This window comes from Oenanthe melanoleuca, chromosome 23 (assembly GCF_029582105.1).
Source record: "Oenanthe melanoleuca isolate GR-GAL-2019-014 chromosome 23, OMel1.0, whole genome shotgun sequence".
NCBI lineage: Eukaryota > Metazoa > Chordata > Aves > Passeriformes > Muscicapidae > Oenanthe > Oenanthe melanoleuca.
In genome coordinates this window covers 2,048,397-2,060,875 of record NC_079356.1, presented here as the reverse complement: position 1 = coordinate 2,060,875, position 12,479 = coordinate 2,048,397, and the positions used below count along the sequence as shown (strand labels likewise).

Below are 12,479 nucleotides of genomic sequence, written 5' to 3'. Positions count from 1 at the left end.
GCCTCGGGGCTTTGGTGTCAGGGCGGGCAGCGCCGGCCCCGGCTCTTTAAAAGCAGGGCAGAGCCCCGCACCGGGCGGCACAACGAGGATTTTCCCTCCTCTGCCGTCTCACCCCCCTCCTTCCCCACTTTAGTGCCATCTCTTGGAGAGTTTGGGACTCGGTGGTGAATCCAGCTGAGGCTGTGCAGCCCGGGGATGCCGAGATGGGATCGGCGGCAGGAGAGCTCCCGCAGCACTGGCCGGGAGGTGCCGCTCCCGGTGCGAGCAGAGCCCGGCGGGTGAGGGACAGCGGGATGTGTCCCGATGCTCTGCCCATCACCGCACTGCCCCTGCCCGGCTGAGTCCCCAGCAGACGCGGTCAGAGGCCGGTGAGCGATTCCAGCCTCCCGGGCAGGCAGCGAGACGTGGCAGGCTTGGAACCTATTGGCCATTGTGGGGACATCTGGGGGAGAAGTGGAGCTGCCTCCTCACCTCGTAGCATCTCTCATTCCACTTGTCCCTTCCTGTACTTCTGTCTACAGCTTCCACTGACTGCACAAAGTCCCCATCAATAAAATTATTAAAGAAAAATAATTGTTTGCTCTTAGAACAGCCAGAGCTGCCTTAGTTTTCCTCTACATCATTTCCTTTCCCTGGACATAAATTTCTGAGTCTCTAACCTCACAGCACTAAGCTTTTTCCTCCGAAATAGCAGCCTGGGCAGTGGCAGCCCCTGTTGCCACAGGCACTGTACCACCAGCTGTAGCTGTGCTGCTTCTGCATGTCACACAGCGGGCAGGTTGTCTCACTTGGATCCAGAGATCGGACATTTATCACTCCCTGGGTTTCCATTCTCTCTTTTCCTCACACCACAGACCCCACCCAGCAGCTGGTTCAGTTGCCACCTTGGTGAGGGGCTTCTTTCTCCTCCTTTATCAGCTCAGCTCGGTTTGTTTCCCCTCACCTCCTTCCATCACTGGGTGGTCAGGACTTCACCTCACCCCTTGTGCTTTCCACTCTTTTCACTGTGCCAGTGCTGCTGGGATCTGGTGGCACAGGAGGCTGAGGAGGGTCTCACAGTCCTTAGTGAGCATTTGCTCTTGTTTGCACAAGTCCATGATGAGGATTCACCAAAGCCTGAGGCATGGTTGCAGTGCTTATCTCGTGGATTGGAAGGATGGGTGCCAACACCTTAGATGCAACAGGTGCTGGGTTTCCAAAACCCAAAGCAGGGCGCCAGCATCACTGGTAGTCCCCAGAAGTCCCCACAATGGTTGACAGAAAGGCTGTGTAGTTCCAAGGGAGCGGGGTGTAAGTAATGAGGGCAGGTGTGACCAGAGATGATGGGCAAGGGGAGATGACAAACACAATAAAATCATGAATGACATGCGGAAGCAGCAGAAGCTGTCAGTGTGTCTGACAACAGAGGATCCACATGGGTGTAGTAGCTTTAAACAAATAAAATTAACTCATGAATCTTATGCACAGCTTGATAACGTGAGAAGTGGATGGCTCTAGGATGCCATGAACACCAGAGGCATGAGATTCAAAAGGGATTAGCCAAGCTTACAGAGAGCAGATTCCCCAGTGGTTATTAAAAATGTCTATCTGGGTCATCTTCCAGTTCGTGAAGTCCCTGAACTGACTCTTCAGGTATTGCTGTCCTGTAGTCCCTCTGTTTGGTGAATGTGAGTGAGATGTCTGAGTTGATCTTGTTGCATGCAGTTGCACGTCCCTCCTAAAATTACTTGTGTGTATGTGCTGCTTCCTCTGCACCAGTTCTGGGATTTGTTCAGTTTATCAAACTGGCAGACAACTAACTCAGAGTGAATGCTTCTCTGCCTCTAGTGAGTTGAATTAGCCCACTGTTTTCTAAGCCAGTGGTTATTTGCTTTCTCTGCAAACTAGAAGTGGAGATCCTCCTGTTATTACCTGATTCCAGTGTTCAGGTTTTAAATATTTAGAAGATCAGAGTCATTATAAGATCCTGATACTTGTTGAATTAATTTCTAACAACTCCTGACAGAGCCTTGGTTGTGCTAGATGCCACACAGAGTTTCAGAGCAGTACTAAACACAGCAAGCAGGGAAAAAGAAACAGAATTATGCTTGTGTGGACACATGGCTTGCTAGTCTTATATTATCAGCAGTCTATAGGGCAATGTAAGTTTTGATGGGTTGGGGTTTTGTGTGTATAACTGTTTCTTGGTCCTAGAATCAGCAAGGTGCCACCACAAGCCCCCAGAGAAATCTGCAACCATGTCAAGTAACAAAGACACTGAGAAGCCTGCAGCACGTAAGAAATGGGTTGATAGAAGTTTGTATTGCTGCTGTCTTCCTCTCAGTCAGAAAGCATAAATACCACCTCCTCAAACTCCTCATCATATCACTCTTCACCAGCTGCATAAGGAGCCAGAACCTGACACACCTGGAGGACACCAGGATGGGGAGTGGCAGTTGCTGGAAATAATAAACAGGTTTTACACACACAATGAGTAGGGTTTGTCTGTATTTAAACCAGTACAGGGACAGGGGTGCTACATCCACCCCAACTACCTTAATTACTAAGAAAGTTTTCCTTGGTGTGTCACTTCTTTCTCCCCTCTCTAACTTCCCATATCTTGTCACCAAGGAGGGAACCTTCTGGATATTTTATGAGGTCCTAGTCATTCCCCACTGCACTAACCATATTCTTCTGTTTCAGTTTATGCATGCAAAAAATTAATTGACAGAAATGTAAGATCAATAATTTTCATGCTATTTATTTTGTAGCATTTCTGCACTGGTTGTTCTATTCATGATAAAATGTGTCATAATTAATTCAATCATATTGTCTCCTTTCTACACTTCACCAAAAGCATAGCTTCAAATGCAGCATTTGTGAAATATCCACATAACAATCTGTGCTATGCTGCTCTGCCCTGCTGCTGAATATAGTCAGGCTGTGCCATACATCTGAAAAAGTTACAGGTTTTATCAGCTTCACATGGGTAAGATACATGCCATAGGAAATGTATTAGATGCTGGTCTTCAGAAACTTTCTCAGCCTACATAAATGGTTAATAATATACAGCAGAAACACTAACATCTTGTGAATACACACACAATGTCATCCCATGAGGTTAGAAAGTGTGGTAAAATTGGATAATGTGTCACCTCATCACACAAGACAAGTTCCCTGGGTCACACACCTTGCCTTGTTGCAAAGCTTATTTCATGTGTCTTTGATCTTATATACAGCCATGATCACTGCAGAGACCATGGACAAGTTCTTTTATGCCATGTATAATCCAGACAGAAAGATCAAATTGGCAAGAAATTCCCAGTTACATGCACAGACCAGGGTAGCAGCAGAGATGGCAATTACTCTGAATAAAAGCATGGAAAGTTCCAGGTGGGCTGGGAGAATGCACAAGGGTCAGTTACACAAGAGAAGAGTCTCAAGAGGAACACTTCTGGAAAAGTATTAGTTTTTGGAAAGCCTGTTTAAATTCTTCATTAAAAGCTGTATAAATGACTGGATTGATTAATGAGTTTAGGTAACCCAACCAGGTAAAAAAGTCCAGCAGGATGGGATGAAACCAACAGGCATCTTGGCAGATTGGTACAACTAGGGATATGACAAAAAAAGGCAGCCAGCAAAAAATGAAAGCTCCCAGAATGATGCCTAAAGTTTTGGTAGCTTTCCTTTCTCTGGCAGCAGAAATTCTTTTCCTTTCCTGCACGCTATCTGCAAGTTTTATTTTAACATGACCAATAAATATTGGGGATCCATCTGCATGGGAATGCCCTTCATGGAGGCTGGCATTGATGGAGCAGAGGGAAGAGCCTGCAGAACCAGCAATCAGGTGGGCAGTAGTAAAACGTTTCCCATACAAAGGAGGAGGCTTCAGGATCCTGGAGCGAGCTGCTGCATAAATTCTGCCGTACAGTATCAGGAGGAGCACAGTTGGGATGTAGAAAGCCCCACAGGTGGAATAAATGGTGTAGGAAATTTGATCCGTGTTCACAGCGCACTTTGCGATTTCTTCAGGAGCTTTCACTTGCCTCCAGAAAAAGGGTGGCACAGAGATGCTGACAGAGATGATCCAGACCACGGCCACCATGAGGGCTGCCCGGCCAGCCGTGCGGCGCTTGCTGTACTCCAGGGCGTCGGTGATGGCCCAGTACCTGTCCAGGGCGATGACACACAGGTGCAGGATGGAGGCTGTGCAGCAGGTGACGTCTGATGACAGCCAGATGTCACACAGCAGCTGGCCAAAGGCCCAGGTGTGGGTGACAGTGTAGACAATGCTGACAGGCATCACCAGCACGGACACTAAGAGGTCGGTCACCGCCAGGGAGCCGATGAGGAAATTCGCAGGCGTGTGGAGCTTCCTCGTCAGAAAAATTGTGATGACAACAAAGGCGTTGGCAAGGATTGTTGCCAAAGTTATAACAGACAGGAGGATGGACAGCGAAATCTTCAGCCCTAAGAGTGTCCTTTCATCCCAAGACAGTGGGGTTTCAGTGACGTTTAATGATTTGTTTGCTGAGCTCTGCAGAGAGAGCTGTGCTGAGTGGTTGTAGTGAGCCATCCTCTGCTCTGCTTTCACCTTCCAGTGTAATATTTCTGGGGTGATGAAGGAAGATGCTCACTTCTTTTGATAAAATAGAATTTTTCATACTTTGGTCCAACACTGAAGAATTATTAACTTGTTGAAAACTTCAGCTGAGGCAGTAGATGAGGTACTCTCCTATGCAATATTTTCCATCACATCACATCAATTACACCATTGTTGAAGCAAAATACCATCCAGACTTGAGTCTGGTGCATGACCATGAAAATAGTACTATAAATTATTGGAATTTAGGTGGTTTTCACATTGAAGAAAGGGAAATAATTATTTATTGTAGTTTTTTCACACCTCCTTTCTGGCATAATCTTCTGCAAAGTTAAATAAATCAATACTGAAGAGTAAGAGATGGAAAAAACCATCTGGGCATGCAGTTGATGCCCCTTTGCTACACTCAAGAATATTTTCCTTTTCTCTCTAATAGCTGGCTATGGGTCATGGTTTTGGTATTTACAGGGGGACCCTTTATTAGTAGAGTACCAAACATATAAAACAACATGTCTGGATTCCTTCTGTAAACATATTTTTTGCCAGATTTACAAATCAAGACTTCTTCAAGTGCAGATCTCCATTTTCAATTATTTCTCCAGACTATTCAGGCTTTCCCTTCAACAATCAGTCTTCAAATGCTGAAATCAGGTGTTGAGCACCAGACCCCAATGCATTGGTGCACATTACTGCCCTTTATGCAATCTGCAGGCTTCCCACACTTTTCCTTGTATTCACCAGGACTGGATCTCCTGAAGTCTTCACAAACCTGAAGGAAACACAAACAGTTGTTGATGTGGATGCTCCATAGATTTATACTTCAGCATAATGGTGGGTTTTTTCCTCAGTTTATTTCCTAATGATTTCTGAGAAGTACTTTGCTTTTTGAATCATTATATGACATTTCCACAGTCCCAATTAATGTAATTCCAAATACCTTGAGTAGTGATATTAGCTTTTTTCCCTGTCTGCTCAGTTTTTTCATCTGTGAGCATTGTATTCCTTCTCCCACTTTGTAACTTTGCAACTCTGCACAGTCAGTCCTTATCTTTAAACCCTGAAGAGCTTTATTTTATCATCAGGTGTCATCACCACACTATTCATGGACTTTCCAGATCACTCAAAATCTCTTGAGAGTCTAAGTAATTTTATTAGTTGGACTTCACTCACTTCATACTTATCAGCTTTTCTAATTATAACAGATTGGTGAAGCATATCTTCCTTTACTAAAGTAGAAGGTTACCCAAATCACCATATTTACTGTGTGTAAAACAATACACTGTTTCCTATAATTTCTGCACACTGGCTGTGGGTTCAGATTTCAGGGTATGGCTCAGCAGTTGCCTGGACTCTTTGGGAAGCTGCACCACAGAGCTTGTCCTGCAGCTGGCAGGTGCAAAGGGAGTTGAGTAGAGGCTGACCCCTGCTGATGCCACCATCACACTTCCAGTTGCATTAAACTCTCTAGCTGAGCAAAATTTTGTTGTTGTTGCTCCCCTTGGCCAGACTTTGAAATAGCTCCTGATTTCTCTTTAGTGGATAGATATGCTGAAGTTAATCTAGTTTCTCTAAGGAATTGCCTTTATTTATTTTTACCATACCTTTATGGCACAGTAATGGCTCACTTCAGAACTCTCTCTTTTAGGGACTAAGAAATCCCTTACCTGAAATAATGGGCTGATTGCACATCCCACACAGGAGAAAATCTAAACTAAAATCACCAGCCAGACTTATTAGCACTATTAAAGACTGTTAAAGTGACTGCACCTCACCTACCTGAACAAGCCTGTCAGTCCTATTGCTTCTACCAGCTTGCAGTCACTGTGGGAGAAAAATAAATTTATGTGAAACATGGTGTTTGAAGTCTAATGAACTAGTCTAGAGTTCAAATGAGTTCTAAATCTTCAACATACTGTTTTTTATAAGTTCTTGCATATCTGGGGCAATTGACTCAAGCATGCATCATAGAGTAGGTATGGAGCTCAACCTGAAGATAAAACAACAAGAAACCCATTTAGTATTAGCTGGAGGAATCTGCCCATCCACAACCAAACATGGATGCATCTCCTGGGAGAAAACCAGCCAATGCTATAGTGTGCTGCACTGAAAAATCAAAGGTATAGTCTATGTAAATCCTCTTTGCATCTGAATTTGTGCTCAAGCCCAGCAGTAGCTGGGCCCTTTAGGGCTGAGCATCTCCCTTCACAGCCAGTGAGGGGAGCTGGTAGAGAAGAGTTCATCCTTCTGGGAAAATGTGCCTGACTCAGAGCACTCCAGACTCCAGCACAGCACATGCAGCATGGCTAGATGTCTAATCTGCCAAGATCCTTCTGACTCTTTCCAAGTAAATCAAGCATTACTATTTAGTACTATTTGATATAGAAAATGGCATTCTATATGAGAAACTATATGCAAAACATTTCTCATTTTACAAAAGCAACTATAGTATTTAGCAAAAAAATATTAGCAATGTTTAACACCTTTGTTCTCTTCTCCCCACCCTCTATTTTTGCTAAGCTTTAAGGAAATTATTGGTGTTTTTCCTCTCTTACCTTTATTTACATACCACCAATATGTATTAGCTATCCAACCCATTGTTAATTCCCAAGTTACAATTGCTGTCACACCTTTTATAACTTATAAACTAAATATTATTTATCAAAGAGAAAGTCTGGGATTTAATGGGCAGTGATTCTGGTAAATACTATATTGCAAAAAACAGACTCTACAGTGTGTTACCAATAAGATCATTGGAGGGAGCAGGGGCTGGGGCACTCAGCTCTCAGCCATAAAGTCTCCAATGACAAACATCCACATGCAAAATCTCCAATTAACTTCTTCCTTCTCACATTTTTTCTCCCATTATAACTCAGTGTCATGTAATCAGTGGAATTTTAAGGGCCAAAGAAATCCAGTGGGGTGTGAGATTGTAATGCCAACTGTGTCCAAGAGCCAGCAAGGTGGGATCTGGAGCAAGCAGAATGACACTGACCCTGATCTGGCTGAGCTAAGTGATACAGAAACTTTGACCTGGTACACGAGTGGCTGTTCATCTCAGACTCAGCTATGGAAATTACTGTTCTAGAACATGTTGAGTGGTGCCCATTTTTTTACCAGTTTCTGACAAGGACACCTGGAGTGACACTACCATGTAAAATCCTAATTTGAGTTTATCAGCCTTGCCTGGTGTTGGGAGCAATAGTGGAGGCAGGAGAGCTGGAGCAGGGGCAGGAGATCAGGTGGGGTCTCCCAAGTACCTGCCCTGAAGTACTAAAAAAGAATGGGGAACCACTGTTAAAAATGCCTACATAGTACCTCTAGGATGTTTTCAGGCCTGGGAACTTTTCTAAGTGTTTAATTATGTTTAAATACCTTTATTCTTAAGTCAACAAAATGTTACCATACATCCAATGGAGCAATGGGAATAAGGCTCACACTGAGTGCTCTGGAAAACTCCAGTGCATTCAGAGTCCTCAGTGCTCAAACCTTCCAATTTTTAAAATCAGCTGGAATCTATAATGATAAATGCTAGAGAGACCTGCAAACAAAAAAAGTTCTTGCAAGTCTCATCCACATCATCCTTGCTTGGTTCAGCTCTGTGGCTCCTCTACTGATGCTTCACTGAACTCAGTTTCAGTCTGCACACCACTCCCATGAGACTTCATCCATGAGCACAGTAGTCCATTAAGATTTTTAAGGCTATCCATATTTTCACTTTTATGCTTTGGCCATTATTCTTTGCCTGACCTTTTTGTCCAGTCCAGAAGTCAAGAGTTATATTTTTTCTAGAAAGGATCTCAAAGAGTTGACAGCAAAGGGATTTGAAAGACCTTGGTTGGTGTGCTAGTACCTGACATTAACAGGTATGCCTTAAAAATACAAACTGTGATGACAGATCATAATTGGTCTGCCTAACTATAAGAACTGAATGACAGTGTGCCCCTGATTGCCAACAATGAGGATGAGAGTGCTTCAGAAGGCTCCTCCTGCAGCATTTCCTCACTTAATAAATAAATGAACTTTTGCAGAAAAGTGATTTACACTTCTTGGAAGTAGCACCCTGGATCCTCCTACCCTCTGTCCTGAAGGGAATTCAGGAAAAAACTGGGAACAATTTCTGCCTGAACAACCTCCAGCTGCAGGAGGTGTGTGAAGGAACATACAGGGATTTTATCTAGAACATATTCTACCATCCAATTCCACAATTCTAACAGCAATTGTGCCATGATAGGAATGAGGAGGACCAGTAGTTGGTATTCTCAGTAATTGTTTGGGGGATGAAGTAGGTGGTGTAATGACACTGTTGGAGTTCCAGCCCAGAGAACTAGGGAAGAGGATTAAGGTTAAAGTTGAGCTTAAGGACAAGTGCAAGGTGTGTAGCTCAGGTAAAGATGAACAATTCCCCTGTTGTGTGATGGAGAGCAACCAGCTCAGCAAAGGCTCTGCACAGTGTCAGACAAATGTGCACTGTCAGCAGAGCCAGTGACATTGTACCACGGCAAAACAGCAAACACCTTGAGTGTGTAACTGGGATAAAGCCTTGAAGAAATCTTGTTCTGTTCATTTTGAACAAGACCAAATGACAGCCTGGCATTCAGCTTTGGGCTCTGTTCCCAAGAAGATGCAGAGCACACAGCAAGAAATCAGAAGATAGCAGCAGGAATCATCAGGAAAAAAATGTATAGGAAGAAAATGTATGGAATAAACTGCATGGGAACAGGGATGTCAGGATGAGCACAGCTGAGGGAGATGTTCAACAATCTTTCTTTGCATGAGAACCTGCAGGAAAGGAAGGAATAGTCTGTTCCCTGTGGCTCTGACTAATATCACTGGAAGGAGAGGGACTTAATTACAGCAAGGAACACTGAGCATTAGGAAAACTTTGGAGAGAGTAAGAGTTGTGAAACAAAGTATTGCTTAGAGACACTGTGACATCTCAGTCACAGAAAGTCTCAAGGAGAGGTCACATCATCTTTTTGGAGTGTGATTTCCTTAAACCAATGAAGCACCAAGTGAGTTAGTCTACCCCATGTAAAATGGTGAAAACCAGAATTTTTTGACTGCAATGTGCTTGATTCCCAGCCCATCAGAAGTGTGATATATCAGAGGAAAATTAATGAGTGACTGGTGAGAATGATACTCTGAGATCATCCAGATCTGGGAGTAAGTGTGAAAACCAGAGAACTTTACAAGTTTGGAAAACAACAAATGGACTATGTTTTTGATATTTGCTAATTTAAATATTTGAGAAGCATGTATGATGTACATCCTAAATCCTTTGTTATGATGCTGGTTTAACTTTAATGACAATATGAAAAGAAAAGTAAATTTGTGTTGAGAAACCTCACAGACCCCAGATTGCTTTCTGGAATAATCTGTTTAACACTCTATTGACAGCAGTTCCTGGAAGGAGGAGGTTAGAATTATTGGCAAAGTAATCCCACCTCTCTAAAGTCAATTGTCCCCTTAATTTTGCAAAGGAAGGGTTTGTTTTTTTTTTTTTTATTTTCGCCTGGGGTTTACATCAGGCTCACAATGGGAAAGGGACTGTCTCTGTGGAAGAAGCATTATTCTCCCTGAAGCCCATGTTCCAGTTCCATGCACTGCTGCCTGCAGCACACTGGAAACACCAGACTGCAAGGCTGGCAGTCCTTGCTCCTGGCTGGGTCCTGCTCTTTGCTGCAGGACCAAAGCTCATCCCCAAAGTGGCTCACATCCATCACTGATACAACAGGTGACAGGTGTTCATTGGCTCCATGAGAGCAAATAGTGGTTTTTGTCCCAGAAAGCCCAGCTTGCATCAAGCAGGTACATGCAGGTACAGAAAGGTGAGGATTCTGAGGTTCCAGTATTACCGTGGACACTCCTGGCTTTGCCCTAGCTCCTGAGCTGGGGTGACCCTTGGCTGCCATCATGCCCGAAGCAGGAGTGAAGGAGAAACCAGGTCGCTGTGTCACTCGTGGAACACAAACCAGGACGGTGTGGGATAATTACAGGAAAACACTTAGAGTAACCCAAAGCTTTCCCCAGGGCAATCCACATAAAATAACACTTCTAAAGGTGTTTACTTCATTTAATACAGTATTACCCTGCACCTGGGGGAAAAGACCTGCAATGAGCATTTAAAACTCTAAATCGCCTGTGAGCTTCCCTCCCACATACAGCATAAAGGGTTCATTACAGGCTGCCCAGAAAGGCTGGGGCTCGAAACATCCAAGGTCAGCTTGGACAGGGCTCTGAGCAGCCTGATTTGGTTGAAGAGGCATCTCGTGCCTGGGGGATGGACTAGGTGACCTCTAAAGGTCCCTTCCCACCCAAACCACCCGGCAATTCCCTGGCGCCCGCGTCCGGCGCTGCGGGGTCCCCGCTCTCCGCAGGGCGATGCCCGGGGGGCTCTGCCCGCCCCATCCACCTGCAGATCGCAGAGCCGGAGCGCTGCGTGCTGATCCCGGCTCGGAGCCGCCGCACACCCCAGCCTCCAGCTCCCGACCCCCGCCTCCCGCTCGCCATCCTCCGCCGGCGGCTCCCTGGGCTTTTTCCGGGGCCACCGTGGCGAGGAGCACAACACTCTGTTCCCGGGAGCCAACTTCGGCTGGGGCCGAGCACTCGCCCCGTCGGCATCTCCCCGACATCGCCCCAGCATCACCCCGGTGTCTCCTCAGCATCTCCCCGACATCGCCCCAGCATCACCCCGACATCGCCCCAGCATCACCCCGACGTCTCTTCAGCATCCCCTCGGCATCTCCCTGGAATCATCCCGGCATCACCCCGACATATCCCCGACATCTCCTGGGCATCAGCCCGGCATCACCCCGGAATCACCCCGACATCTCCCCGACATATCCCCGACATCTCCCCGGCATCACCCCTGAATCACCCCGACATCTCCCCGACATCTCCCCGGCATCACCCCTGAATCTCTCCGACATCTCCCCGGCACTCACCTGCTGTCCCCGCCGTGCTTCTCTCGCCCGGCTCCGTCAGCGCCCGCCCTCAAACCCCGGCGGCTCCGGCTCTGCTCGTCCCGCTCCGCTCCCTCCCCTTCCCTCCCCTCCCTCCTGCTCCTCCGCTCCTCAGCGTGCCGGGGCGGGTCGCTCGGGGTCGGGATGCTCGGAGCTCTGCCCGCCCGTGGGTCGGGACAACGAGGGTCCGTCCTTGGCCAGCGCCCCCCCCCCCGCCCCAGTTCCAGCCCCGGCCCCATCCCCAGTGCCCCCATCCCCAGTGCCCCCAGCCCCAGTGCCCCCAGTTCCAGCCCCAGCCCCGGCGGTCCCGACTCGGGGGCTCCCGATATTCCAGCCCCTTCCCGGGAGTTTTCCCCGTCAGACCCCGATGTGCCAACCTGAACTTCTCCCCCGTGGCTGTGCCAGGCTGCGGGGTGGGGAAACCTGGTGCTGTTGGGGCTGGTTGGAGGACTGATAAATCTCGGGGTACCGATGGGGGCCGAGGACAGAGGACGGTTCAGAGCTCCCCTGGGTGGGCTTGACCCAAGAGCTGCTGCAGCTCTGCTTTGACCTGGGGCTTGCTCACCCTCCCAGCACAACCCTGCTGCACCCAAACCTGAAAGGCTCAGCGTTAATTCCAGCATTTTTAACTATGCAGTTAGTGGATTTTACCAGTTTTAGTAGCTAATGAGAAAGGAATGTTCTTTTTTTTTTTTTTTTTTTTTTTTCCTGAAGAAGCAGTAGCTATGTTCAGATGAGATAAAACTTTTATATTAAAGTAATTCAGATACCAAGGTCTTGAAACAGAAATGCATAAGCCACAGCCCCTTTGCAGCATCATTTGGCCTTAAATAGATTCTAAATTAGCTATTGCCAACTGCCTCCATTTTCCTCTGGCAGCTAATTTACATATTGGATTACTTTCAAAATCCATATAATCTCATGATTTTTGCACA

At 46.3% G+C, this 12,479-nt stretch overlaps 1 protein-coding gene across 3 annotated transcripts; it reads right to left on the bottom strand.

Moving 5' to 3' along the window:
- Nucleotides 1–2,724: 2,724 nt before the first annotated feature.
- On the bottom strand, nucleotides 2,725–11,640 carry HTR1D (5-hydroxytryptamine receptor 1D). 3 transcript variants are annotated; one of them, XM_056508889.1, is made up of 4 exons: nucleotides 11,527–11,599; nucleotides 6,496–6,569; nucleotides 6,359–6,403; nucleotides 2,725–5,351 (listed from the first exon to the last, which is right to left on the bottom strand). In XM_056508889.1, exon 4 carries the CDS (start codon nucleotides 4,553–4,555, stop codon nucleotides 3,419–3,421), a length of 1,137 nt encoding a protein of 378 aa, XP_056364864.1. In that variant the 5' UTR covers nucleotides 4,556–5,351; nucleotides 6,359–6,403; nucleotides 6,496–6,569; nucleotides 11,527–11,599; the 3' UTR covers nucleotides 2,725–3,418. The 3 variants fall into 3 exon arrangements, 2 of the variants coding, with proteins under 2 accessions (XP_056364864.1, XP_056364865.1); XR_008842061.1 differs by lacking the exon at nucleotides 6,496–6,569 and having other exon boundaries at nucleotides 11,527–11,640; XM_056508890.1 differs by lacking the exons at nucleotides 6,359–6,403; nucleotides 6,496–6,569.
- Nucleotides 11,641–12,479: the final 839 nt, after the last annotated feature.

What these genes read in the sequence shown, in the direction of transcription:
- HTR1D (XM_056508889.1), bottom strand. Translation starts at nt 4,555, where the DNA reads ATGGCTCACTACAACCACTCAGCACAGCTCTCTCTGCAGAGCTCAGCA.